At 49.5% G+C, this 26,312-nt stretch overlaps 1 protein-coding gene across 1 annotated transcript; it reads left to right on the top strand.

Annotated features, from left to right (window-relative positions):
- Positions 1-431: 431 nt before the first annotated feature.
- GLTP (glycolipid transfer protein) lies at positions 432-26,312 on the top strand. Its single transcript, XM_066370717.1, has 5 exons — positions 432-698; positions 20,186-20,244; positions 21,329-21,462; positions 23,201-23,351; positions 25,168-26,312. Exons 1-5 carry the CDS (start codon positions 596-598, stop codon positions 25,348-25,350), a joined length of 630 nt encoding a protein of 209 aa, XP_066226814.1. The 5' UTR covers positions 432-595; the 3' UTR covers positions 25,351-26,312.

Raw genomic sequence — 26,312 nt, 5'->3', positions numbered from 1 at the left:
AAAGAACCCAGCAGGTCACTTGGGGCTGTTGGGGGATAGGCGGGGGAAACAAGCGTCCCAAGGGGTTCTGGTTGGGTTGGGCTATAACCTGGGCTAGAGTGTGGGTTCAGTTATGACCAGGACAGCTCCACGCCCCCATCAGGCGAAGACCCAGCCCAAGCCAGCCAGCCCGGGTTGGAGAGACCACGCCGGGGCGGCAGGAAACACACCTGGGAGCGGCTCACCTGGGCGCACCTGGAACCACCAGTTCGCGCGCTTCCGCGCCGGGGCTGACCGGTCCCGCCCCTCGACGAATGGAAGCGCGGAGGTCCGCGGTAGCGGGGGCGGATTGGGCATGCGGGCACAGTGGCTGGCGGGGATTGGGCGCGGGCTGGCGGGGGCGGGACGGCGCGGCGGGCCCCTTAGACGCTCGGCCGGCGGGCGGCGCTGAGCGCTCGGCTACGCGGGCGCGGCGCGAGCGGAAGTGGCGACGCTGGCGTCTCCGGAGTCTGCGGAGGGCGGCAGTGACGGCCCCAGCGCTGACAGCGGCGGCCGGGGGGGCGGCGTGGACGCCCGCGGCGCGGGCTGGGGCATCACTGAGGGCCTCGACCCCGAAATGGCGCTGCTGGCTGAGCACCTGCTGAAGCCGCTGCCTGCAGACAAGCAGATCGAGACCGGGCCCTTCCTCGAGGCGGTGTCCCACCTGCCGCCCTTCTTTGGTGAGCCGGGGGAAGGGGGGAGCCGGCCTGCAGCTCTGCCCCAGAGCGCTTCTAGATGCACCCGAGTCCTTTCCCCGAGTATTCCCAAACCGTCCCTGCCCGAGACACCCCAAGTCTTATTTCCCCAGGCACCCAAGACCCTTTTTTTCTCCAAGCACCCCGAATTCTTCCCGCGCCGGACCGCTAACAAATCCTCTCTCCTCAACATGTCATATCCTCCATATCTTCCCAGACATTCCTACACTCTCCATCTCCCCGAGACAGTCCAGTCTTCATCTCCGGACAACCCTCCATCTCCCCAGACTCCTCACATTCCACCATATTCATCAGGTGGTCCCCCAATCTTCCACTCCCCTGGGCCCCCCGATTGTCCATCTTCCCCAAACACCCTTTACTCTTCCACGTCCCCAGTTCTCCAGTCCTCCGTCTCCCCGCAAGCATCCCGCCGCTTCTCCCTCGGATTCCTTTATTCCTCACCTCATCATTCATTCCCTTTCCTTTTAGAATAGTTCTCAGCTCCCTCTCCTTAAAACGAATCCTCCCATTTCATAAACCCTCACTTTTCCTTAAATTCTCCCAGCTTTTCTTGCATGGGACTTGTGAACACTTTTTTCTTTAGAAAGCCCTATTCCAGACCAAAGATCCCCCCACCCACACACACACACCCCTCCCTGCACCTCCCCTAAGGGCAGGAAGCCTGGCAGGGTAAGAGGGGCTTTTAAAAAAATTTTTACTTTTTAAATCTTTTTTTTTTAATTGATTTGAGAAAGAGAGAAATATGAATTTGTTGTCCTAGTTATTTATGTGCCCTGACCGGGGATTGAGCCTGCAACCTTGGTGGATTGGTCGATGCTCCAACTACCTGAGCTACCTGGCCAGGGCGAGGAGGGGTTTTGAAAATGAGTCACAAAACTCTAGGGCCCCTTTCTAGAGGGAACTACCTAGTTTCCTCCATTTAGAACAGAGATCAAGACTGGGGGTGGGGACTGCTTTGTAGGATGATGTCAGACATAGGGTGCTTGGCTTGGGCTGTGAAAGACCACTCCCCCATTTGCCTGTATGAGGCCCCGGGTTCGATCCCCGGCATCTCCACCAAAAAGAAAAAAAAAAAAAAGACCATTCCCCCATATGTCATGTTCAGGAAGATCTTAGGAGCCCTGGGAAGGTGGTCCCTAAGCTAGTTTCAGACCCTCCATCCTCCGCTCCCTCCACCCAGCCCAGGCCCTGGATGGAAAATGGGAAATAGAAGATGTACCATCTGCCCCTGCCCTTTGCCTTTCCGGTCCTAGGTGTACAGGATGCAACCTGAGCCTCTGTTTTCTTCTCTTCCATGTGGGCCTGCCCTGTGCCCTGCCCTGTGGGTTCACCTGGTGGCATTGCAGGAAGATACCAGTGCCCAGGGCACAGTACAGCTGAAACCTACACACTGACAGAACCTCCACAGTGGCTTGACCCAGGACAGCCACTCACTTTACTCCTAGGGTGTGGTCAGGGCTCACTGTGGGCAGTAGATCCCTCAGTGCTGGGAGCTCTGGGATGGTTGTGGTCACCTGGAGTTCAATCTTTCACCTCTGGGGCCTCAGTGTCCCCATCAGTGAAATGGGGATGCTGACCTCTAGGGCTAGCTGCAAGGAGTAAATGAAATGGTGTGTGTAAAGGTGTGGGGCCTTAGTGTCAAATAGATCTTAGCTGGGGCGTGTTAGGGGTTTTATTATTTAAGTTCCTAGATCCAGTTTGGTTCCTTCATATAGTAGATAATTAATCAGTGTTTGAACTGTACCACTGCCTGGTTTGTATGATTCTCAGACCTGTGTGAGAAACCTGAGAGTGGGATCTTGGTTGTTTTTCATCCGCTGCTACGTCCCCAGTACCAGAACAGTAACAGTGTCTGGCATGTGGTAGGGGCTCAGTTGGTACTTTTAAATGTACAAAACATTCTTATTGTCAGTATCACAGTGTTGCGATAACATTCAGTCTCCAGGCAGGGGTTAGGGAGCTAACTGACTTTAGTGTTGAGTTGTTCATGTTTGTGACAGTTTCTCCATCCCCCTCTTTGGCTCCATGAATATGTGCAGGACAGCTAGCTTGCCCTAGACAAGGATTAAGAATCTGTTTAAGCTAGTGGTTCTCAGCTGAAGGCAGGGGATAAGGGTGCGACAAAATATTACAGGCATCTAGTGGGTTGAGGCCAGGGATGGTGCAAAACATCCTATGTGCACAGGTCAGCCCCCTCCACAAAGAAGTGATCCAGCCCCAAGTGTTAGCAGTGCCATGGTGGAGAAACCTTGAGTTAAGCTCTGTGGCCTTTTCCTCCCTTATCTTTTGCAAGGTTGCCCATCAGTTCTGCATTTGGGGGCACCTTCATTTGATGCGATTATCTGGTTGGTTTTAGAGGAAAGGAGATGGTGGCAGCTGGAGCCAGCAGTGATCTGGTGTATCCCCTCCTCCCTCTCCCTGATTTCAAAGGACCCTTGTCTTTGCTGCTAGTCATGTGCTGTGGGCCATCACATCTGTTGATAGAAGCACCATTTATACAGAAGTCTCCGCGGGTTGGCCCACAGAGGCTAATTCTTAGCACTGAAAAAGAAAAGTGGTAATCTATTTTGAACCACTATGCTCTTTTGAGGGGAGAGTTTCTCCTGGCAGTTTAAGTTTTGTTGTTGTTGTTTTTTACAGAGACAGAGAGAGAGAGTCAGAGAGAGGGATAGATAGGGATAGACAGACAGGAACGAAGAGATGAGAAGCATCAATCATCAGTTTTTCGTTGCGACACCTTAGTTGTTCATTGATTGCTTTCTCATATGTGCCTTGACCGCGGGCCTTCAGCAGACCGAGTAACCGCTTGCTCGAACCCGTGACCTGGGGTCCAAGCTGGTGAGCTTTTTTTGCTCAAGCCAGATGAGCCTGCACTCAAGCTGGTGACCTTGGGGTCTCGAACTTGGGTCTTCCACATCCCAGTCTGGCGCTCTATCCTCTGCACCACTGCCTGGTCAGGCTTGGTGGTTTAAGTTTTAAGAGAGTTCTCTCTGAGACTCAGGGGTTGCATGAGATCCACCGTCAGTTCTAACACGAGTTTTGTCTAGATCTGGGGAGTGTCTGGTCACCTGACTGTCTAGGTGGTGAATGTGTCTCTTGAATGGTGGAAGTCTGGGACAATGGGTGCAAGAATTCTGAAAGGCACTGAAATGACAGTCCCTCCCAGTCATGCCTTCTGTACAGTGGCACTGCTGACATTTTGGGGATGGATCATGCTTTGTGATGGGGGCTGTCCTGTGCTTTGTAGGATGTTGAGCAGCATCCCAGGCCTCCATCTACTAAATGCCAGTGGTACCTCTTCTCCCCAAGTTATGACAACCAAAAATATCTGTAAGGAGACAAAAGCACCCCTGGGTGAGAACCACTGCTCTTGACATAAATACGGCAACGGGCTGAAAGCCGTGTTTGTAAAAAATATTCAATTTTGCAAGGAAGATCTGTTTTTCTTTTAATTTTTATTTTATTTATTCATTTTAGAGAGGAGAGAGAGAGACAGAGAGAGAGAGGAGAGAGAGACAGGGGAGAGGAGCTGGAAGCATCAACTCCCATATGTGCCTTGACCAGGCAAGCCCAGGGTTTTGAACCGGCAACCTCAGCATTTCCAGGTCGATGCTTTATCCACTGCGCCACCACAGGTCAGGCAGGAAGATCTGTTTTTCAAAAGAATATTGAGCGAGAAGAAATGATAAGTAGAAATCTCCCTGGCATTTATTGAGCACATACTATGTACTAAGTTCTAGGTGGATTAGTTCACTTAATCCTCTCACAGCCTTTTGAGTTAGGGCCATTTAAAGAGAAAAATCTCTGCTGACATTTCAGAGCATTTTTTAAATCAGTCTTCAAGGGAGAATGTATAAGTTGCTTTTTCCACCTAACAGTACAGCATGACCATCTTCCCCTGTCAGTCATCTGTTTTCACAGCTGCTTAGAATTCCATTCTTTGAATGTGGCTGTAATTCATTTAACCAGTATTGCTTCTTTTTTTTTTTTTAATCTAGTAAACAACACTACAGTGAACATCCTTGAATTTATTTCTTTGTGTATGTCTTTTGTTATTTCTAATTCCTAGAAGTGAAATCGCTAGAGCAGCCACATTTATTAAAACTTTGTTGGGTGTGGTTTGTGATAGAGTTGCTTGGGCTGGTTGAATGCTGATTCTTTGGACACAGGTCAGATGTGACTTAGAGCAGTAGTTTTCAACCCGTCGGTCCACCAGAAATTTCTTGCCAGTCCGCAAAAGAGTTAACCACCGTCATGTTGTATGAAGGTTATAGACCTAATCCTGAATCACTCCATTTGTGCCAGTTTTTACTGTGTCCACTTAGAGGCCAGCCCTTTGTACATCTTCTTTCTCCACCTTGACCCCGTAATCGGATCTCATCTGTGACTGATCAGCTTGCATCTGACTTGTGTGGGGCCTGCTCTCTCATCTTTTAGGTCAATTATCCAGCTGTTCTAGAGCATCAACAATTGGAGAGTAGAGGGAGGGGGAGAGAGAGAGGTAGGGACTTAGATGTCATTTAGTCTTGTCACTCCCTGCCTGGAAGGCTCAGTGGCTCCTTATTACCCCACCTTAAACTCTGTATTGCAGCCTTTCTGAAGCCCGACTAATGGTGCCAGGCTATCACTGGCCTCTGGAGCCTTACTTGTTTCAGTCTCGCTGCCTGGTGCTCCGCATCTCTCCAGCCTACCACCTTTCTTCTGCCTGGCTGTGTTCCTCTGATCCTTAGGAATCAGCTTAACAGTCACCTCATCCTATAAGTCTTTGCTGACTCCTATGGACTCCCGTGGAACCTGTCACATTCTGAGACTTGGAGTTATTTCAGTGCCAGGTTCGCTGAGTGGACGCTTTGGTTCCATTTCCATTTTTTCTGGGTTCTTTCTAAAAGTGTTTTTTCTTTTTTCTTTTTTTCTAAATTACAATACATGACCAAATTACAATACATAATTCATATCCTGTACCCATGGCAGACATTATTAATCAATCATGAAACTGTTTTCCCCTTCAAGTGTAGACACAGCCTCAGTATCTTTCTTTCTTTTCTTCTTTGTAAAACTTATAAATTGATTTTTTTTTAGAGAGAGAGAGCGTGAGAGAGAAATACTAATTTGCTGTTCCACTTATTTATGAACTCATTGGTTGCTTCCTGTATGTGCCCTGACTGGGGATCAAACCTACAACCTTGGCATGTCAGGACAATGCTCCAACCAACTGCGCTACCCAGCCAGGATCTCGATGTCTTTCTTAACACCACCATTCCAGGTCAATTAGAATCGATGCATGAGATGACACCTGTTTTTTCTCACCAGAGAGATTAGGTGACTTTTCCAGGGTCACATAGCCAGTGAGTGATTATAGAGCCAGACTAAAACTCAGACCGCTGGACTCCTTATGAGTGCTTTTGCCCTTGTGCCTGCCTGCTTCCCGGACTTCCTGTCTGGAAGAGGAGGAGACCGCTGGTGGAGCCAGCCTGCTTGGCGACTGAAGACTTGTGTTGCCACCACAGTGAATTGTCCAACATGCTGGGAGCCACAGACCAGATATACAGGTTTCCTCTAAGGCGTGTGCTTCAGAGTTGGCCTGCCAAGTGGGGTCCATCACTACTGCTTATTTGAATGCAAATTTTAATAACTGGGGTGTGGGAGTCATCAGTGGGTAGGCCCAAACAGGTCAGTTTTTCCTTTAATTGGGACATCGCATTACCCAACTGGGAACCAGCCTCTGCTGGTGAGTAAGAAGTTCTCCTTCCTCAAGAAAACTTGTTTTCCCTGTTTCAATAAGCACTTTAGCCTGACCGGGCGGTGGTGCAGTGGATAGAACATCGGGCTGGGATGTGGAGGACCCAGGTTCGAGACCCCGAGGTCGCCAGCTTGAGCGTGGGCTCATGTGGTTTGAACAAGGCTCACCAGCTTGAGCCCAAGGTTGCTGGCTCAAGCAAGGGGTCACTCGGTCTGCTGGAGCCCCCCGGTTAAGGCACGTATGAGAAATCAATCAATGAACAACCAAGGAACCGAAACGAAGAATTGATGTTTCTCATCTCTCTCCCTTCCTGTCTGTCTGTCCCTCTCTCTGACTCTCTCTGTCTCTGCCACAAAAAAAAAAAAAAAAAAAAAAAAATTTAATAAGCACTTTCTAGGACGTGGGACCACCAATTCCATCTGTGCCATGTTTTTAAGTTTATACAAATAACAGCCTGACCAGTGGTGGTGCAGTGGATGGAGCGATGACCTGGAACACTGAGGTCACCAGTTCGAAACCCGAGGTCGCTGGTTTGAGCCCAAGGTTGCGTGATCTGAAATGGCCTGCTTGAGCAAGCTGTCACTGGCTCAGCTTGAGCCTCAGGTCACTGGTCCCATTCCCGTTGAAGGCACGTATAGGAAGCAATCTGACTAAGTGGAGCAATAAGTTGGTGCTTCTCTCTCTTTAAAAAAAAATGTTTATACAAATACATGTCTATTGTTTATTTTTTAATAGACTATCCAGAGAAACAAGAAACTGTATTAGCCCTCTTTCTGTAGCAGATTAGTTATCATTTTGGTGGGGTGTTTGTTGAGAGCCGGAGTCCTATAGACTATGTGCCTGGGAGGGACACTTCTTGGAGGAAGAAACAGTGTCCTGTGGGGCGAAGAAGCCAAATGCACACTTGCTACAGTGGAGTCTGCAGTTTTGAAACTGCCTGCAGGCTGCTCTCATCAGCTGGAGGTGCTTTTGCAAGTAGGAAGTGAGGATTCATCAGCCTTTAGGAACACCTACTGTGTACCTGATGTCACATTGGTGCTTCATGCCCAGATCTCATCTGGCCTGAGCAAGATTTGAGTGACAGCTGATGAGAGGGCCACTGCTGGTCCCCATTGTGTTAGCCTGTCCGTCTGGGCTGTTTTGAAGTCTCAGTGGGAAGAAGTTGCTGTGAACCTGGGCGTCTTGACCACTGCAGTCTGTGCTCAGAACACCGTAGATAAAAAGAGGAAAACATGGGTGTTGGCATGAAGCCAAGCCAGCCTGAGCTGGAGTTGAGTTCTCTGGTGCCAAGGCTGTGTGTCCATGTGCAAGTTCTGCCCTTCTCCAAGCCTTCTGTAAAACTGGGAAACGGGGCCTCCCAGGAGGGGTGATGGAGGTGTTCTCTCAAAATGATTTTGGTGCTCACTGCCTGGAATCACTCCATTTTTGCACAGGTAGGACAGATGGCCTCAGGCCTGTAGAAACTGCTCCTCTTGCCACATAGCCCTTGGGAAAGAAGCTCTTCTAAGAAGTTGCCTCTGGGTCTTAGTGACTGACTACCTGCTGAGCTGCCTGGCTCAGAAGTCTGAGAACTCCTTCAGCACCCTTATTTATGACATCTAAAGGCAAGCGCAAGAGTACGGACCAATGGCGCCTGCCTGCTCTGTCCAGCGATGGTATTTAGATCCTCTTGATCCTCTGTGTAGAGCAACGGTTCTCAACCTGTGGGTCGCGACCCCGGCAGGAGTCGAACAACCAAAACACGGGGGTTGCCCAAAGCCATCGGAAAATACATATTTATTATACAATACATTTTAAAATAAAATATGTATTTCCGATGGCTTTAGGCGTCCCCTGTGTTTTGGTCGTTAGACCCCCGCCGGGGTCGCGACCCACAGGTTGAGAACCGCTGGTGTAGAGAAATGTTTGGTCCTGAGGTCTGGCCTCTATTCCTGGAGGAAATAGATGGAGAAATGGGAGGGAAAAGACCCAGGCATCCTCTCTGTCACTTGCTAACTCATCTCGCTCCTTGCCTCCATTCCTCATCTATGTGGGATCCACTGCACAGGGCTGCTTGGAGGAACAATGCCCCCCATGTGAGTCCCTTGGAGGCAGAGTTCAGGCCCTCTCAGGACACAACACTACGCCTGGCGGAGCATAGGTGCCCAGCCAGGTTCAGACTAAAAGGGAATGGAAAGAATGCGTGACAAAGGGCTTTGTAAAGTACAGTGCATGACCCCTGTCCTAGCTTGCCTAATCCCCCTTCTGAGTGGTTCCCATGTGTCAGTTACTGAACCAGAACAAGCTGGTATCTCATTTCCAATCCTTATACTGATCTTACAAATTAGAAGAAATCGGCACCATTCTGTAGAAGGAGAAGCAGAGGTCCAGAGTAGTGAAGGGATTTGAGCAGGTCACACAGCTAGTAAGTGGCCCACGGGCATTGAAGCAGGCTGGCCCTGCCACCAGGGAGGCCAGCACACTCAGGGCCGCTGAAGTCTTGCAAGGCAGGAAAGGTGGGGGAGGGAAGACGATGGGAAGTTCCCATTTAACATAATGTGCTTTTTTCTTTCTTTTTAAGTTTACAGAGAGAGGAAATGGGGAGCCAAAAGTATCCATTTATAGTTGCTTCACTTCAGTGGTTCACTGCTTGCTTGTCATATGTGACTTGACAAGGCAAACCCGGGGTTTCGAACCGGTAACCTCAGTGTTCCAGGTCGATGCTCTGTGCACTATGCCACCCCAGGCCAGGCAACATGCTTATTTCAATGAGCTTATTAGATTGGTAATGTTGGGCTCTAGTCTTGGGTTTCATTGTTTCTGTGTAAAAATGGCAGGGAGCCCTGGCCGGATGGCTTGGTTGGTTAGAGCATTGTCCTGATATGATGCGGTTCAATCCCTGGTCAGGGCACATACAGAAATAGATTGATGTTTCTTTCTCTCTCACTCTCCTCTTCCTCTCTCTTTCTCTCTCTCTCTTTAAAATCAATAGGCCCTGGCCTGTGGCTTAGTGGATAGAGTGTTGGCCCAACATATGGATGTCCTAGGTTCGATTCCCAGTCAGAGCACACAGGAGAAGATACCATTTGCTTCTCTCCTCTTCCCCCTTCTCTTTCTCACTTTTCTCCTCTTGCAGCCATGGCTTGATTGGTTTGTGTGCATTGGCCCCAGGCACTGAGGATGGTTCTGTGGAGCCTTCACCTCAGGTACTAAAAATAGCTTGGTTGTGTGAGCATAGCCCCAGATGGGCAGAGCATTGGTCCCACAGGGCAGTTGCTGGGTGGATCCCAGTTGGGGTGCATGCAGGAGTCTGCCTCACTATCTCTCCTCCACAGCCCCAGATGGGCAGAGCACTGGTCCCACAGGGCGGTTGCTGGGTGGATCCCAGTTGGGGTGCATGCAGGAGTCTGCCTCACTATCTCCCCTCCTCTCACCTAAAAAATAAAATCAATAAATAAAATTTTTTTTAAATGTGGGTGAATATTAACTCCTTTTGTTACATTGTTCCAGTGCTCCTTGTAGCAGGGCCTTTTTTTTTTTTTAAGTTGTTATAGTGATGACTGTATCCGAGCTTTTAAAGTACAGAGGATCAGCCTGACCAGGCAGTGACGCAGTGGATAGAGCGTCGGACTGGGATGCAGAGGACCCAGGTTCGAGACCCCGAGGTCGCCAGCTTGAGCGTGGGCTCATCTGGTTTGAGCAAAGCTCACCAGCTTGGACCCAAGGTCGCTGGCTTGAGCAAGGGGTTACTCAGTCTGCTGTAGCCCCATGATCAAGGCACATATGAGAAAGCAATCAATGAACAACTCAAGTGTCGCAAGGAAAAACTAATGATTGATGCTTCCCATCTCTCTCCATTCCTGTCTGTCTGTCCCTATCTATCCCTCTCTCTGACTCTCTCACTGTCTCTGTAAAAAAAAAAAAAAAAGTACAGAGGATCAGTCCTCTCCATGGTCCTATAAAAACCTGGTTATTACCTCTGCAGTTAGGCAGCCAACGCTTGCTCCCTATGTTGAGAAATGACTCAGTTTCTGCATTGCTGTTTCCCCAAGTTCCTTGCTCCATCCCTTTGAGAACTCTTTTTTAATGGTCTGAAGTACAATACATCTAATGTCATCACGTTATGACTGGAGGATTCCTGCTCATTTTACTCCTATCAGTCAATCGGTCAATACCACTTTCTTCCCTACCTCTCTTCCCTCCTTTCCTTACTCTTCCCTTTGGTTTCTTAATTACTGGAATTATTCTTTTCTAGATTTCCTCACTAAAAAAAATGCTTTGGCCTGACCAGGCGGTGGCGCAGTGGATCGAGCGTCGGACTGGGATGTGGAAGACCCAGGTTCGAGACCCCAAGGTCGCCAGCTTAAGCGAGGGCTCATCTGGTTTGAGCAAAAGCTCACCAGCTTGAGCCCAAGGTCGCTGGATTGAGCAAGGGGTTACTTGGTCTGCTGAAGGCCCACGGTCAAGGCGCATATGAGAAAGCAATCAATGAACAATTAAGGTATTGCAATGCGCAACGAAAAACTAATGATTGATGCTTCTCATCTCTCTCCATTCCTGTCTGTCTGTCCCTGTCTATCCATCTTTCTGACTCTCTCTGTCTCTGTAAAAAATAAAAAAATAAAAAAAAAAAATGCTTTGCCTGTTGAGAAAGATGAAAATGATGGTCTAATTTATAATGATATAATTTATAATAATAAGCATGAAGAATGAAGAATATCTTCTTTTTTTTTTTTTTTTTACAGGAACAGAGAGAGAGTCAGAGAGAGGGATAGACAGACAGGAATGGAGAGAGATGAGAAGCATCAATCATCAGGGTTTTTTTGTTGTGACACCTTAGTTGATCATTGATTGCTTTCTCATATGTGCCTCGACCGCGGGCCTTCAGTAGACCGAGTAACCCCTTGCTTGAGCCAGCGACCTTGGGTACAAGCTGGTGAGCTTTTTGCTCAAGCCAGATGAGCGTGGCTCAAGCCAGCAGGTCTCGAACCTGGGTCCTCGGCATCCCAGTTCGACGCTCTATTCACTGCGCCACCACCTGGTTAGGCGAATATCTTCTTTTTTATTGAGCATTTACTAGGTGCTGGAAACTGCTTAGCTCTTTATTTATACAAGCTCTCTGAAGCCTCACAAACAACCCTATGAGATGGGATCCATTTTAAGCCTTTTTTTACAAATAAGGAAACCAGGGCTCAGAGAGGTCCATTTCCCCCCCAGGGCAAAACCAGTAAGAGATATCATTTTCTCACTGCATTCCCAATTCAAGGCTGGGTTTTGCCAAGGAGGCAATTGTGGGAAAGCGAGTTGGTGTGTCATGGGGGCAATTTTTTACTTTTTTTTTTTTTTTACAGGGACAGAGGGAGAGTCAGAGAGAAGGATAGACAGGGACAGACAGACAGGAAGGAAGACAGATGGGAAGCATCAATTATCAGTTTTTCGTTGCGACACCTTAGTTGTTCATTGATTACTTTCTCATATGTGCCTTGACCACGGGCCTTCAGCAGACCAAGTAACCCCTTGCTCGAGCCAGCGACCCTGGGTCCAAGCTGGTGAGCTTTGCTCAAACCAGATGAGCCTGCGCTCAAGCTGGCGACGTTGGGGTCTCGAACCTGGGTCCTCTGCATCCCAGTCGGACGCTTTATCCACTGTGCCACCGCCTGGTCAGGCATGGGAGCAATTTTTAAAAGCAGTATTTTGGATTGTTTTGAGAACATTCTTTCCTCTTTTTTTTTTCCATTGATTTTTTATTTTTATTTTTGAGAGAGAGAAAGAGGGAGAGAGAGAGAGAAGCACCAACTCATTGTTCCACATAGTTGTGCACCCATTGATTGCTTCTCATACATGCCCTGACCGGGGCTTGACCTGGTCCCCTCAGAATCAGGCCAGCAAGCCCAGGATCAGACTGGTGACCTCAGTGCTCTGGGTCAATGCTCTATCCATTGCACCACCGATCAGGGCTTCTTTTCCTTTTTAGATAGTAGAATTTAGAGAAGGAATTAGTTTTAGGAAGGTAGGCATTCTCAGGGCTCTTATCCTTCAGAATAGGCCTTATTGCACACACCACACGCACACACTCACTGCACCCCCACATACCCATAGATTAATAAATGATTTATCTCCATCAGCTGTAATTTGAGTGCCTCCCATTATGATCCCTGTAACCCAGGACTGTAAAGATAATTTGCCCCCATGTGTTTGACAATGGAACCTTATTATCCAGCTATTGAGAAAAAAATTGATTTTGAAATAGAACCTCCCAGACCAGGCTCCTAGCATCGTGACACAGCCATCCTGCTCTTCCTTTTGGAAATAAGTACTTATGGGCTGGGGTAGGTGTTCCCATCCTGAATCACACAGGCTGAAAGGGAAGCTGTGCATCTTATAGACAAAATGTTTTTTGTTCTAGAATGAAAAATACTCCCGAGTTTAAATGAGAGGGTGGATGATTCAGTCACCTGGTTAGTTGCCCAATGTTGGGAACATCACTTTACTGTAAGAGCTGGTTGTCTGCAGCTCAGATGGAATTTTCAGATACGTGTTGTGGTCTAGCTTGACCGGTGCTTTCCAGCTATGTCGAAGCCAGAAAAAGAGGAAATGAGTGGGCCTGACCTGTGGTGGCATGGTGGATAAAGCGTCAACCTGGAATGCTGAGGTCACCAGTTCAAGACCCTGAGCTTTCCTGGTCAAGGCATATATGGGAGTTTATGCTTCCTGCTCCTCTCCCCTTCTCTTTCCTCCCTCTCTAAAATGAATTAAAAAAGAAGAAAAAAAAGGAAATGAGTGTCATGTGGTGACTGCTGGGAAATTCTGCTCTCTGGGCAATCTTGCTATTCTGAACTATGGCAGAGACCCAGGAAGGAAGTCCTAGATGTCCCTTGTCCAGCCAGAATTGTCACAGAGGTCATACACAAAGTGCTTGCTTGGTACCTGTCTTTTCTTATTTTGCAGGTGATGCTGATATAGTTGATTATTTTCTTTCCAAGTGTCTAGCAGAATCAAAGCAGGAGGAAGTGGTCATCAACTGTCAAGAGTTTAAAAATCATGCCGTAAAGCTTTGCTAAAAACCTGAAAATGTGATGTGTAGAGCTGTTTAGTGAAGGGTTTAGGGGGACTGTGACATTGCTGGGTCACACTTTTATCATCATTTATATTTTCTATGATGGCCCTGTTTAGAAAATCACACGTAGCTTGCTATATGGAGGCGGGGACATTTTGGTTCATGTCGATGAATTCCATCCAGAATGGATGTACCAGAGGTCTGTGCCTTCATAACATTTGGTAGATGGAAAATATTTGTTTTAATTTTCTTTTATTTAAAAAAAAACAACTTTTGGCCCTGGCTGGTTGGCTCAGCAGTAGAGTGTTGGCCCAGCATGTGGAAGTCCTGGGTTTGATTCCCAGTCAGAGCACACAGAAGTGACCATATGCTTTTCCACTCCTGCCTCCTCCCCATTCTCTCTCTTGCACTCTCTCTCTCTCTCTACTCCCATAACCATAGCTTGAGTGGATGGAGCAAGTTGGCCCCAGGTGCTGAGGATGGCTCCATGGGCTTGCTTTAGGTGCTGAAATAGCTTGGTTGGTGAACAATGGAGCAGCAGCCCCAGATAACCAGAGCATTGCCCTGTAGGAGGCTTGCTGCGTGGATCCCAGTTGGGGCGCATGCAGGAGTCTGTCTCTGCCTCACCACCTCTCACTTAAAATAAAAAACACAATAAAACTTTTTTTTAAAGATTGTATTTAGCCTGACTTGTGGTGGCGCAGTGGGATAAAGCAACGACCTGGAACACTGAGGTCGCCTGTTCGATACCCTAGGCCTTCCTGGTCAAGGCACATATGGGAGTTGATGTTTCCTGCTCCTCCCCTTTCTCTCTCTCTCTCTCTCTCTCTCTTTCTTTCTGTCTCTCCTCTCTGAAAATTGAATAAATAAAATCTTTAAAAAAATAATAAAAAAAAGAACATAAAGATTGTATTTATTGATTTTTAGAGAAAGTAAAGAAAGAGAGAAAGCTGGAGGGGAGGAGCCGGAAGCTTCAACTTGTAGTAGTAGTTGCTTCTCATATGTACCTTGACTGGGGAAGCTTGGGGATTTGAACCAGTGATCTCAGCATTCCAGGTCTATGCTTTATCCACTGTGCCACCACAGGTCAGGCCAGGCTATTTAAAAAAAAAAAACTTTAAGAAGTTTATTGGTTTAAGAGAGGAAGAGAGACAGACAGACAGAAATATTAATCTGTTCCTGTATGTGCCCTGACTGGGGATTGAACGCACAACCTTTGCCTATTGGGACAAAGCTCTGACCAAGCAAGCTATCTATCCAGGGCTAATTTTAATTTTTTTTTTTAGTATTGAGATTAAGTGTTTTCATTTCTTCTGTGAATTTCCCATTTTTCTATATGGTTGTTTTGGGTTTTTTTTTCTTATTGATTTTAGAGCTCATAATACATATTAGGGATGATGAATTTTAGTCTGGGATATCTGTTACACAGATCAACCCCTTCCTCCTCAGTTTATTATTTGGCTTTGATTGGTGATGAGAAGCCATATAGAAGGTTTCTAGGTTTTGTAATCAGATTTATTGATATTTTTCTTATGCCTTCCAGGTTGATTAGCATGCTTAAAAGAACCATCTATACCAGGGGTCCCCAAACTACGGCCTGCGGGCCACATGCGGCCCCCTGAGGCCATTTATCCGGCCCTCGCAGCACTTCCGGAAGGGGCAACTCTTTCATTGGTGGTCAGTGAGAGGAGCATAGTTCCCATTGAAATACTGGTCAGTTTGTTGATTTAAATTTACTTGTTCTTTATTTTAAATATTGTATTTGTTCCCGTTTTGTTTTTTACTTTAAAATAAGATATGTGCAGTGTGCATGGGGATTTGTTCATAGTTTTTTTTTATAGTCCTGCCCTCCAACGGTCTGAGGGACAGTGAACTGGCCCCCTGTGTAAAAAGTTTGGGGACCCCTGATCTATACTAAACAGAAGGGGCTATTTGCCACGTGTTCCAGATAACCAAGGCTTGGCTGTATTATTTAGACTCTGTGCCTATTAGAGTTGGTTCTCAAGATAGGATTGTTTCTGAATTTTTTGTTCATTTTCTGGGTTTACTTTGTTTTTGACACATCCTTTCTTGTTGGAGGTAAAATGAGAAGACCAAGCCCAAGCCCCTCCCTCCCTCCTGGCAGGTTCTAGGTGGCATTTGAAAGAGCCTGTTTTGCTGACAATAAAAAAACAAGTTTGGGGAAACTGTAAAACAGGTAAAACAAGGACGGTAATGTGGGGGCGGGGCTGTTCTGTGGGAAAGGCTGGATAATCTGCTAGAAGCTGTCACGCTCTATTCGGAGCAGGGGCCAGCTTGAGTTTAAACTATTAGAAAGGCCGCTGTGCGCTTGGGGAATAAAATCATCTTCTGGTTTTCCTGTCAGAGTCCCCTTGTTGTTGAAGTCACCCAAACAGATGGAAACATTCTGGAAAGAAAGGCCAGGGAACAACTGGTTCAGTCTTGGCTCTGTCTGGGTGATTGGCTCTCGCTTTGTGACCCTGGGCAAGTCACTTGGCTTCTCCAGGACTGGTGGCCTTGGACTGCACCAGAGTCGAACATAAGATCAGAACCTTCAATGGGTCACGTGGAAACAGGTGTGGGCGCCTCCTGCTTGCTCAGCACCTCTGGGCAGTGGGAAGTGCGGGACCTGAGCCCAGTGCTGTTAAGTCACTTACCTAAAGTCACATCAGAGTTGAGATTTGAACCCAGGACCGGCTGACTGTAGAGCACTACACGGCTTCCCCCCACATCACAAGTGTCCCGTTTGCAGATGCTTCCAAACTGACCTCAGCATGCACATTTATGTGTGCAGAGAGGTGCATGTCCTGCCAAGGACTTCCTCTGGGTACTGCATGGAGGTGAATTCTGGGGTCCTTCTCCCCACACCCCTGTTTCTGTTCCACTCTCAGCTCCAAAAGTACACTTTAGTTCCCACATTACTACCCCATAGTTGAGCAGGAGCTCTGTTCCTGCATGGTGGCCACGACACATAATAACAATTGCTGTGGGGCCAGCTCCTGCTGACCAGGGCGTCCTTGTGACCCACATAGTGCACTGTCAGGAAAATAAAAAACAAAAAGCCTTTCTCCCTGCCACCAGGGTGGGGCCTCTCTGAACTGCAGAAGAGCTGTTTTCAGAGCCGAGAAGCCAACTAACGTTTTTCTGTATCTTGAAAATGCATGTTCGGTGACCAGAGTCACTGGGAAAAGCTTAGAAACCAGCCACATGCGGTTGACAGTGAGCTGTCCGCAGTCCGTGGTTCCGTATGTGCTCCGTTGGAAGGCTTCACTTGCAAACCAGCCGTAGCAGTAATAGTCCTGGCCAGCGCTCTGAACATCACGCTGCACTTATGACGTCTCTCCCCCTCCCAGCAGCCCTCACGGGGTGCCACTTTTGTTCTCATTTATAGGCAGGATACCGAGGTCCATGCCTCTTCCCATAGCCTCTGCCATCTGATTATATGGGTGGTTAGAACCAGTGGGCTGGGTCAGTCTGAACTGTGAGGAAGTGGGTAGAGAACCTGCCTGGCAGGAGCCATGCCTCTACATTCACGTTTCCCTCAATCTGTTCACTCACTCATTCATGCCACAGATATCATCCAAACTCTGGGGTCCAGCTCTGTGCCAGAAACTGGGGACGCAGCAGGCGACACTGAGGCGACCTAGTCCCAGTCTTCTCACAGGTCAAATTCGTGGGATACATGGACAGAAATTACACGCAGGAGTCCAATTGCTGTAACATCGAAGTGGACTTGGAGGAAAAGTAGAAGAAAGAAGTAAGATTTCCATGAGCAGAAAAGAATCCTGATACTTTTTCTGACATTTCATATGAAAAATTTCTACACACAACAAAGTTGAAAGAATTTATAGTGGATATGCATATACCTAGCTTCTACCATTAATATCTTACTGTACCTATGTATCCCTATAGCCATCCATCAGTCTCCCTCTGTCTAAGCACACTGTACACTTTTGAAAGGTGAGGATGTAAAGTCATCGGCTGGAGCTAAGAGCAGCCACCCTTTGGAAGGGTTTTGCCAGTCCCCATGTAGCCCATCACGACACCTGCCTGGCCCTGTGTGGGTCGGAGTTGCTGACCCCGGCTGTACGATCAGGAGGGGAAGAGTCACTGGGGAGAAATCTTGGCTCCCTTGCATTGTTGTTGAAGTCCTGAATGCCTTGTCCTTTGGGGGAACCAGTAGTAGGCATCCCGGGAGAGCACGTTCCAGGGCCAGCGATTCCATGACCCCCCCAAGGTTGGTCTCTGCGGGATGCACTCAGTGACACATCAGGCAAGAATCAAAGGCAAAAGTGGTTACCTTATGAATACACTTGGCAGGCCTGTCTAGGAGGCCAGTTGCCCAGGATTAGGCAGCTCAGGCTGCCTGGAACCCTGGCCCAGCACCTCGGGGAAGCTTCTTGTGGCCAGCCTAGGGGACGCTCCAGCATGGCCTTGTGGAGGGAAATTTGCTCCCACAAGCATGGGACACAGGCCCAGCAGTGAGCTGTCTCTTGATGCTCACCGCCCAGCCCGAGGATCTGGGACCAGGAGCCCTGGTCCCAACGAGGGGCCCCAGGAAGGAGGAGAGTAGAGGTGTCAGGGTGCAGGCCAAGTGTGTTCCCGCTCAGTGGAAACTGGGGGACCTGGAGGCTTCCGTACACAGCTTTGTGACACCTGAGTGACATTTTCTGGACCGTGGAGGCTGACCCTAGTTATAATACGGAGTCACAAAAATGATCAAATGCCACTTAATGAGTGTGCACACCCTGGATGCTCTGCCAAATGCATTGAATGCATGATTCTTAATTCCTACAACAAGTCTATGAAATATGTACTATTAATGCCCCATTTGCCATGTGAGGAAATTGGCTCAGCTGGGGAATGGTCAGGCCAAGAGTCAAGCCCAATCTGTCTGGATCCCTAACCTACCTTCTTTCCATTTGGTTATGGAAAGTATTCATTTCATTTGAAGTGTCTAGTGCTGTTTCTCCAATATACCTCTTTTCATAGTTGTGGTTAGAATGTTCCAGATGGCCGGCCAGGTGTGCTGGGTCACCTTGATAGAATTTGGCCTGCAGGTGTCCCTCCGCCTGTCCTCCCCTCCGTGAGGTCAGTTGGCATGCATGCCAGGTCCCTGGCAAGGGGAAGTGGGCACTGGTGTTATCCTCCTGTGGATTTGGTACGCACTGTGGCCTGCTTGGGCACCTTTGTCCCCTGGGCTCTGGACTCAGTAGCGAGGACAGTGAGCAGGTGTTGTCTGTGTTCAGCCTCTGAGGGCGAAGTCCACGTTGAACCTTCCCAGGAGAGAGCCAGCCATTCCCTGGCCGGTTCCTCTGCAAGCCCCAGCAGGAGGCTGTGACCCATGGGATGTCTCTGGTCTAGTGACAGCCTGCCAAGTGGGTCACAGAGGAGGGAAGGAGCAGAGACAGGCTACAGGGTGCTCACGTTTCACGTGGAGCCCGGAATTCCAGGCACAGCCAGTTTCTGGACCTACATTTCATTACCTCAAAGCTATCACCTATTTTAAGATGCTCAGTTGTTTTATGAGCTGCCAAGAAATGAAAAATGCCTCCAATTAAGAACATTCTGTTTCCAAATATGAACAAAATATGTGTCTTGGAAGTGGATTGGGTTTTTTATTTTTGTCTTTTTTTTACATTTTATTTTATTTATTTATTTTAGAGAGAAAGAGGAAGGGGGAAAGAGACAGAAACATGGGTTTGTTGCTCCACTTCTTTATACATTCCTTGGTTGATTCTTGGATCTGCCCTGACACTGAACCCATCACTTTGATGTACCAGTACGGTGCTGTAATGGAGCTACCCGGCCAGGGCAGAAGTGGATTGTTTTAAGTCATCCTTGTAGCACCTCTATGATCGGTTCTGTTGCCCCATTTGTTAGATGGGAAAGTTGAGTCTCAGAGAGTGAAGAGATGTACACCTAAGCCCAAATGACCAGAGCAGGGAGAGTGGGGAGTAGAGGCCAAGTTCATGCTCTGTGAAGTGACTGATGCCGTTGCTGGTGTGTTTTATGCAGAGTCTCAGGACCATGGGGCCTCGGGGTCGTCAGCTCATTCCTTACAAGCTGGTGAACGGGAAGGCCATCTTTAATAAATCTGGTTTCTCTCCTCCCGCTTTGGAAGATCCTTGGTCGGCCTCCTGGCCAGCTGGTTAATTAGCAGTAATCTGCCTTGTTGGCCAAGATGGGCTTTTCAGACCATTAGTTCTGCAAGATACTACACAGCTGTGCTGTCCAGTATGGTCACCACTAGCCACATGTGGCTATTTAAATTCAAATGAATGAGAGTTAAAGTTACTAATTCTGTTCCTCCATCTCACTAACCATATTTCAGTTGCCCAGCGGCCTCATGTGACCCCTATTGCAGATATAGAACATTTCCATCACTGCAAAAATTTCTAGGAGATAATGCTGTTCGAGCACCAAGCGGTGCTGTGGACCAAAGGCTTTGCCCCTCCCCCAGGTAGTCCAGTTGCATTTTAAAGGCTCTGACAAGCCCTGCAGTAAGAAACTGGTCTCACCTGGAGCCTAGCACACCAAATTTACTTGCTTGGGAACCACTTTAATGCCTGTAAACAGCTCTTTCTTTCCCTAAACACTTCAGTGACACCCCCTTCTGTCTGCAGGCCTCCAAGGCCCTTGCTGCAACTCTAAATCTCCTCGTTGTCTCCCCAGATTGCCTTGGGTCCCCAGTGTTCACGCCCATCAAGGCAGACATAAGCGGCAACATCACGGTACGTACTTGGTCCGGCAACTGCAACCCTGGTACCGTATCAGAAATCTAAACCTGCCCTAGTTACCAAGTCCCTGATCCCTGCTGCAGGCTCCCCAGACTGAGGGACGGGAAGGAGACGTGGAAAATGAGCTCAGCCCCCAGCTCACCTGAACTGGGGCTGGAGGCTCTGGGTCCTAGTCTGTGGTCATGTCATTTAGTCACGGCCTGACGGGGACCACAGTCTGAGGGCTGATTCGACAAAGAACCTACTGGTTCTTTATTTTATTTTAATTTTTACTTACTGATTTTAGAGAGAGGAAGGGAGAGAAAGAGAGAGAAACATTGCTTGTTGCTCCACTTATTTATACATTCATTGGTTGGTTCTTGTATGTGCTCTGACCGGGCATCAAACCCACACCCGTGGCGTGTCAGGATGACTGAGCTGCCCAGCCCTTCTCTTCCTCAGTCCTGGGAGTTCCTGTGCTTGCCCCCAGCTCCTGAGCCTCTCTCCCCGGGTGGGTCCTCTTAGGGCCTGGCCTGGGCCTTGGCCACGCTGCATTATCTCATTTCTTCATCCCAGCAGCCTTTGAGGCTGGTTCTGTTGTCATCCCCATTTTACAGATGAGGGAGCCCAGGGAGGCTGAGGGACTCACCTGAGGGCACATAGCAAGGAAGGGCAGAGGTGGGATTCAGACCCAAACTGCCACAGTGGAACTTCAGATTCTTGGTGTCTGAGGTCCTGCTGACAGTGGTTGGAGGACGTGGATTCCGGAGTCAGGCTGTGCAGGAACCCGCTCCCGTCTCAGTGGCCGGCTGCTCCCAGCTGGGTCCCCTTGGGCTCCTCAGGCCCCTCTCTGAGTCTCAGTTTCCTCATCTGCAAGTCAGGATAATGACGGAGCAACATCGGGGTTGCCGAGAGCATCACAGAAGGCTGTGGCCGTGGTGCACTTGGCACATCGTGTGAACAGTCCTGGTAGTTACTGTTACAGCAGCGCTGTGGGCGAGCTCGTTCTCGGCGCTGGCGGGGAGGAGGGGCAGGCCCCGGCGGGTGCGTCTGTGGGGACAGCCTTGCCAATGAGAAAGCCCCATGTGCTCCGTTTCAGAAAATCAAAGCTGTGTACGACACCAACCCAACCAAGTTCCGGACCCTGCAGAACATCCTGGAGGCGGAGAAGGAAATGTACGGAGCAGAGTGGCCCAAGGTGGGGGCCACACTGGCGCTAATGTGGCTGAAAAGGTGATGAGCTTGGGGGGCAGAGTGTGTTTGTGGCTGTCAGGCCTGGGGGCCCGCACTGCCAGGGACATCTGTCTGTCCCTGCCACTGCCCCACCTGTCTGCTCTGGTGGGGAAGGAAGGTCACGTAATTCCTTTCACGTAGGTGCTCTGCTTATGTGATGCTGGTCAGTGGCTGAGAGAAAGCACGCCCAGGGCGGAGGCCTGCCTGGTGGCAACGCTGCCTTGTCCCTGTCGCGTCCGAGGCGTGGCAGGCCGGCACACTGGGCGTTGTGCTGAGCCCTTTGTAAGCCTGATTGTATTTCGTGTGCAGTGTCCTAGGTGTGGTGTGAACCCCATCTCATGGAGGAGGCCACTGGGGCTTATAGAGACCAAAAGGGCAGACCTAGGACCGAGGGACTGGGCACAGTCGTGCCGACTGCATCGGACAGAGATGTCCCTGTCTAGGGCTGTCATACTGTGCACGTGGTAGATTGGTATATTATGACAGCTTGACAGAAATATAGCACCTTGAGGAGAATTTGCACAGATTCGTCCTGGGGCCTGGGAGCGGGGTACCATGACGAGGGATCCAGATGGTCTTACCCCAGAGTTGACAATGCTCGTAGCCATTACACATGTCTTCACAACAAGTACTTGAGTCCCCATATAGTTGCTCCCACCTTCCTGATGAGGCCGCCACGCTCAGAGGCCAGGCAGCTTCCTTGCTCAGCTCACGCGGCTCTACCAGCAGCGCTGCGAGGCGGGGACCCACTCCCTGCTCCACAGACGTCCCAGCGTTGGCGCTCTCTGGGGCCTGGAGCCAGCAGGGGTGCTCCTCCCTGTCTCTGACCCCCGCCCATAAGCTCAACCCCTCTCCCCCCGCAAAACATGCACTTCTTTGGTAAAATAAAATGGAAATTCTGCTCCCGGGAGAGTGTGACATGTGGGCACTGGGGGAGGCAGCCCGTAATTAACACCTTTACATTGTGTTTTAGGAATTGCCCCACCAAGTTCCCCACCTTTGTCAGGGAGAGTCATAGACTCGGAGGAACGCCCCTGGGTCCATCCACTGTATGGGTTTCTCAGGAGGAGCAAAGCCGGGGATGACAGTCAGATCAGTTCGCTTGTTCGTATCCACATTAGGTATGGGCAGAGCCAGGCTGCTGGGAGGCCAGTTGCCCGTGGATGCCAACAAGTCAGGCACACAATGAGCACCTGTTGAGTGCTTCTGTGGTGCGAGGCAAGTAGGATGCCACATTAGTGAGGCACGGACCCTTGGAGGGTGTCGTGATCTGGGAAGGGTGGGGGTAGGGGTGGATCCTGGATTCTGACAGCAGGATATCAGAGCCTGGAGCAGAGAGGTCAGGGAGGGCTTCCTGGTGGAGGGTTGCCAAGCAGAATCTCCATGACTGAGCAGGAAGGTACCAGCTAGACTTGGCCTTGCAGAGTGGGAGGTCAGGAGAGGCGTGGCATGCCTGCAACTTCATGAGGAAATGGCCAAGGTAGGGTCAGTCCCTTGCATCCCAGTAGGGACCACATTCAGGGGCTGTCACCAGGCCTAGTGTTGACAGGGTACTTGGAGTGGTCACATTACATGGAAGCCAAGTGTGAAGATAAAATTTTGGGAATTAAGCACCGGCTCACAGTAGGTGCTTAATTCAGAGTAGTCAGGATATGCCGTGCACAGGGGGTGCTGACTGGGCCACAGACAGGAGTGGGCAGTGTCCTAAAGAGCCTTCTGTCTCCTTTCTGGGACGCAGAGGCCTCCGCTTCATCCAGGTCTTCCTCCAGAGCATCTGTGACGGGGAGCGGGATGAGAACCACCCCAACCTCATCCGCGTCAATGCCACCAAGGCCTACGAGATGGCCCTCAAGAAGTACCATGGCTGGATCGTGCAGAAGATCTTCCAGGTGAGCTGACCCACGCCCAGTGGGTCACCAGCTGGTGGGGTCCATTCCCGCTCTGCCACTCCTTAGCTGAGGTCCTTGGAGCCTGTGTTTGTCCCCCGGGGCTCTGGAATGGCTCCTCTATGTGAGGGGAGGCTGGTGTGCTGAGGGGCACTTTCCCAGCCCCATCTGTGGTCATGGAGGGTGTCATGCCAGATTCTCCATGGTGTTCTGTTGAGGTAGCTTGTCCTAAGAGGCCTGAGTGGGGGTCAATGGGAGAAACTGTGGCCAAGACTCTGAGGCCCGCAGCATGATGGTGGGCTGGGCTGATGGGCTCCTTAAATTCAGCCCAGACCCTAACACTGGGCAGGGAGGGGAGGGAGCGCCCCTGTGCCCTTGAGGCAGACTGGTCCACAGGGCTCATGGCAGCTTGTGTTGGAGTGACATTGACCATTGTTTCTGGAAAGGGCTTCAGCACCAGCCCCTAGGGTCACCCAGCTGAGAGGCCCACTTGAGCGGTGTTGAGAGCCCCTCAGGGTTCCCCATGCTGTGACTGGTCACCCTGCCTCTCATGGCCTTTCATTTCACCTGGCCTGTTGCGGGCACCCTTCCTTCTGCCGCCCCAACCGCCCGCCCAGCCTCACCCCAGGGAGAACCGGGTCTCATGGGCCAGTCTCTTTCCCATACAGCACAGGCTAAGGGTGGGAAGTTAGTCAACTGGTGGGAAGTATGGACACCTCTGGGCCATCTGCCCTGCCCGGGCTGGGGACAGAGCCTGTCCCTGTCACAGCCTCCACCCTGCTCCCAAGGACCTTGTAACCACCACCTCAGTAATAGCAGCATGTCCTGTGTGGCTGGCTCCAGGCGGGCTGCCCATGGTTGTAATCTTGACCAGTGCACCACAAGGTGGGTACCATCCTTATGCCCGTTTCACGGATGAAAAAACTGATGGTCAGAGAGGTGAAGTATCTTGCTGAAGGTCACACAGGAAGAACGTGGGGCTGGGATTCTATGACACTAGCCTAAGTAGCCTCATCCTTCAAATGGGGGTAAAGCAGGCCCTGCTTCAAAGGGTCATTGTGAGAATGAAGCAAGCTTATCTATTATCAAGTGCTTGGCACATGGTCTACACTCAGAAATATAATTGAAACGGCTACTATTTCTTTTCATGACAATATTATTATTTGTAATTTCCTCACCCATTCAAAGTCATAGCCTTTCTATCTGATTGCATTTTTTTTTCTTCTGGCCCTGAAATTCTGTAAATTTCTGATTCTCTGGATTTTTCAAGTGTCAAGGAGGCCCTGAAATTTAGACAGTGTCACCCCCAAAGGACAAAAGAGGCCACAGATTCGTGGTCCTCTCCCCTAATCAGAAAGTAGATTTTCCTAAGAAGCAGTTCATCTTCTCCAGAGCTGGCTAACCCAGAGGAAAGAGGTTCATCCACGCTGAGCACCTCCTGTGCCTGGCGCTGTGCTGAGCACTTTTCTTAAACCTCACAAAAGCCACCCGATTAGATGGGTGCCAGGATCATCTCCATTTTACAGATGAAGGAAACTGAGGCTCAGAGAGGCTAAGTAACTTGCTCAAGGCTCACAGCTAGTCGGTGGCATGAGCAAGAATTTGAACCCAGGTCTGCCTGTCCCCAAAGCTGGATTCCTTCATGCTGTCCCTCAGTGGGGTAGGAGGGACAGCATGAAGGACTTGTTTCCAATGCCGTGAACAGTGCAGACCCCTGCCCAGCATGGACCTCGGGGAAGTCCCCTCCCAGAGCCCCACCGTGCCCGGCCTGGTGGCTCGGGCCCCTAACGCTGCCACCTCTCCTCTCACCCGTCTCAAGGCAGCGCTGTATGCGGCACCCTATAAGTCCGACTTCCTGAAAGCGCTCTCCAAGGGCCAGAATGTGACAGAGGAGGAGTGTCTGGAGAAGGTCCGCCTCTTCCTGGTCAACTACACGGCCACCATCGATGTCATCTACGAGATGTACACCAAGATGAATGCAGATCTCAACTACAAGGTGTAGGCGTGCCCAGTGGCGGGCACACCCGGGCCACCTGCAGAAACAGACAAACCAGAATCACTGTGAATCAAGCTGGCAGGCTGCCCCTGGCCTGCATCCCCCAGAGCGGCCCAGAGTCTGGCTGGGGTCTGCAGGGGACAGCCTGGTTTTTTAAAAGTCATTTTTTTGGGTCTATCCTAATGGAGCAATAAGTAATGATCCTACTTCTGAATCATGTTTGAATTTCACAACAGACTGACTGTACCTTCATTTCAGTGTGGTAAAAAGCAATTAACATTGCTAATAAATCGAGTCCTAGGGTTTTTTGGTTTTCCCCCCATGCAGTACGTGACTCTGGGGGAGCCCTGTCACACACCCCACTTTAAAAATGAGGATCTGGTGCAATGATGTTTTGGGTGTTTTAAGGACCAGAGAGTTTGATTTGAAATTATACAAGATCCCTACTGTAGAATTTTTTAAAAAGCAAACTGGCGAGTGTTCCCTTGTGGTGGCACAGCCTGGCCTCACAGCACTGTCCTCAGAGACCCTGCTCTTTCTTGCTGTCTTTTTCCAGACAGTCCTTTATAGCTGTAAACCACCAGCAAGCCTTTGATGACCACGACCAAGGGGACTTTATTTTAAAACTATCAGGTACAAATAATTGACCAGAGATGACTGCATTTGCGTTCTTCTGCATAATGATTGTCTTCAGGGACAGCTTTTCCAACCTGAGAAACTGCCTACCTTGTGTGTTCTCCCAAGGAGGAGACAGTGAGTCCTCCAGATGCCGAGACCCAAGGAACCGCCTCGCTGCCTTAACTGCCCTTCCCGGCGCTAAAAAGAGCTGTATTTTTTAAAGTGTTGGGGTGAATAGAGGAACCCCCAAAGAATTGACATGTGTTAAAAAACCCAGTGAGGAACAATTGGTGATTTTTATGCAGAAACTAAATAATTCTTAATAAATAAATCTCTATTTTGGAATCACA

Source organism: Saccopteryx leptura, chromosome 2 (genome assembly GCF_036850995.1).
Source record: "Saccopteryx leptura isolate mSacLep1 chromosome 2, mSacLep1_pri_phased_curated, whole genome shotgun sequence".
NCBI lineage: Eukaryota > Metazoa > Chordata > Mammalia > Chiroptera > Emballonuridae > Saccopteryx > Saccopteryx leptura.
This window is presented reverse-complemented; position numbering and strand designations above follow the sequence as displayed.

What these genes read in the sequence shown, in the direction of transcription:
- GLTP (XM_066370717.1), top strand. Translation starts at nt 596, where the DNA reads ATGGCGCTGCTGGCTGAGCACCTGCTGAAGCCGCTGCCTGCAGACAAG. An exon ending in GCGCTAATGTGGCTGAAAAG is followed by an intron (nt 21,463 to 23,200) that starts GTGATGAGCTTG and finishes TCTGGGACGCAG; the next exon opens with AGGCCTCCGCTTCATCCAGG. An exon ending in TCGTGCAGAAGATCTTCCAG is followed by an intron (nt 23,352 to 25,167) that starts GTGAGCTGACCC and finishes ACCCGTCTCAAG; the next exon opens with GCAGCGCTGTATGCGGCACC.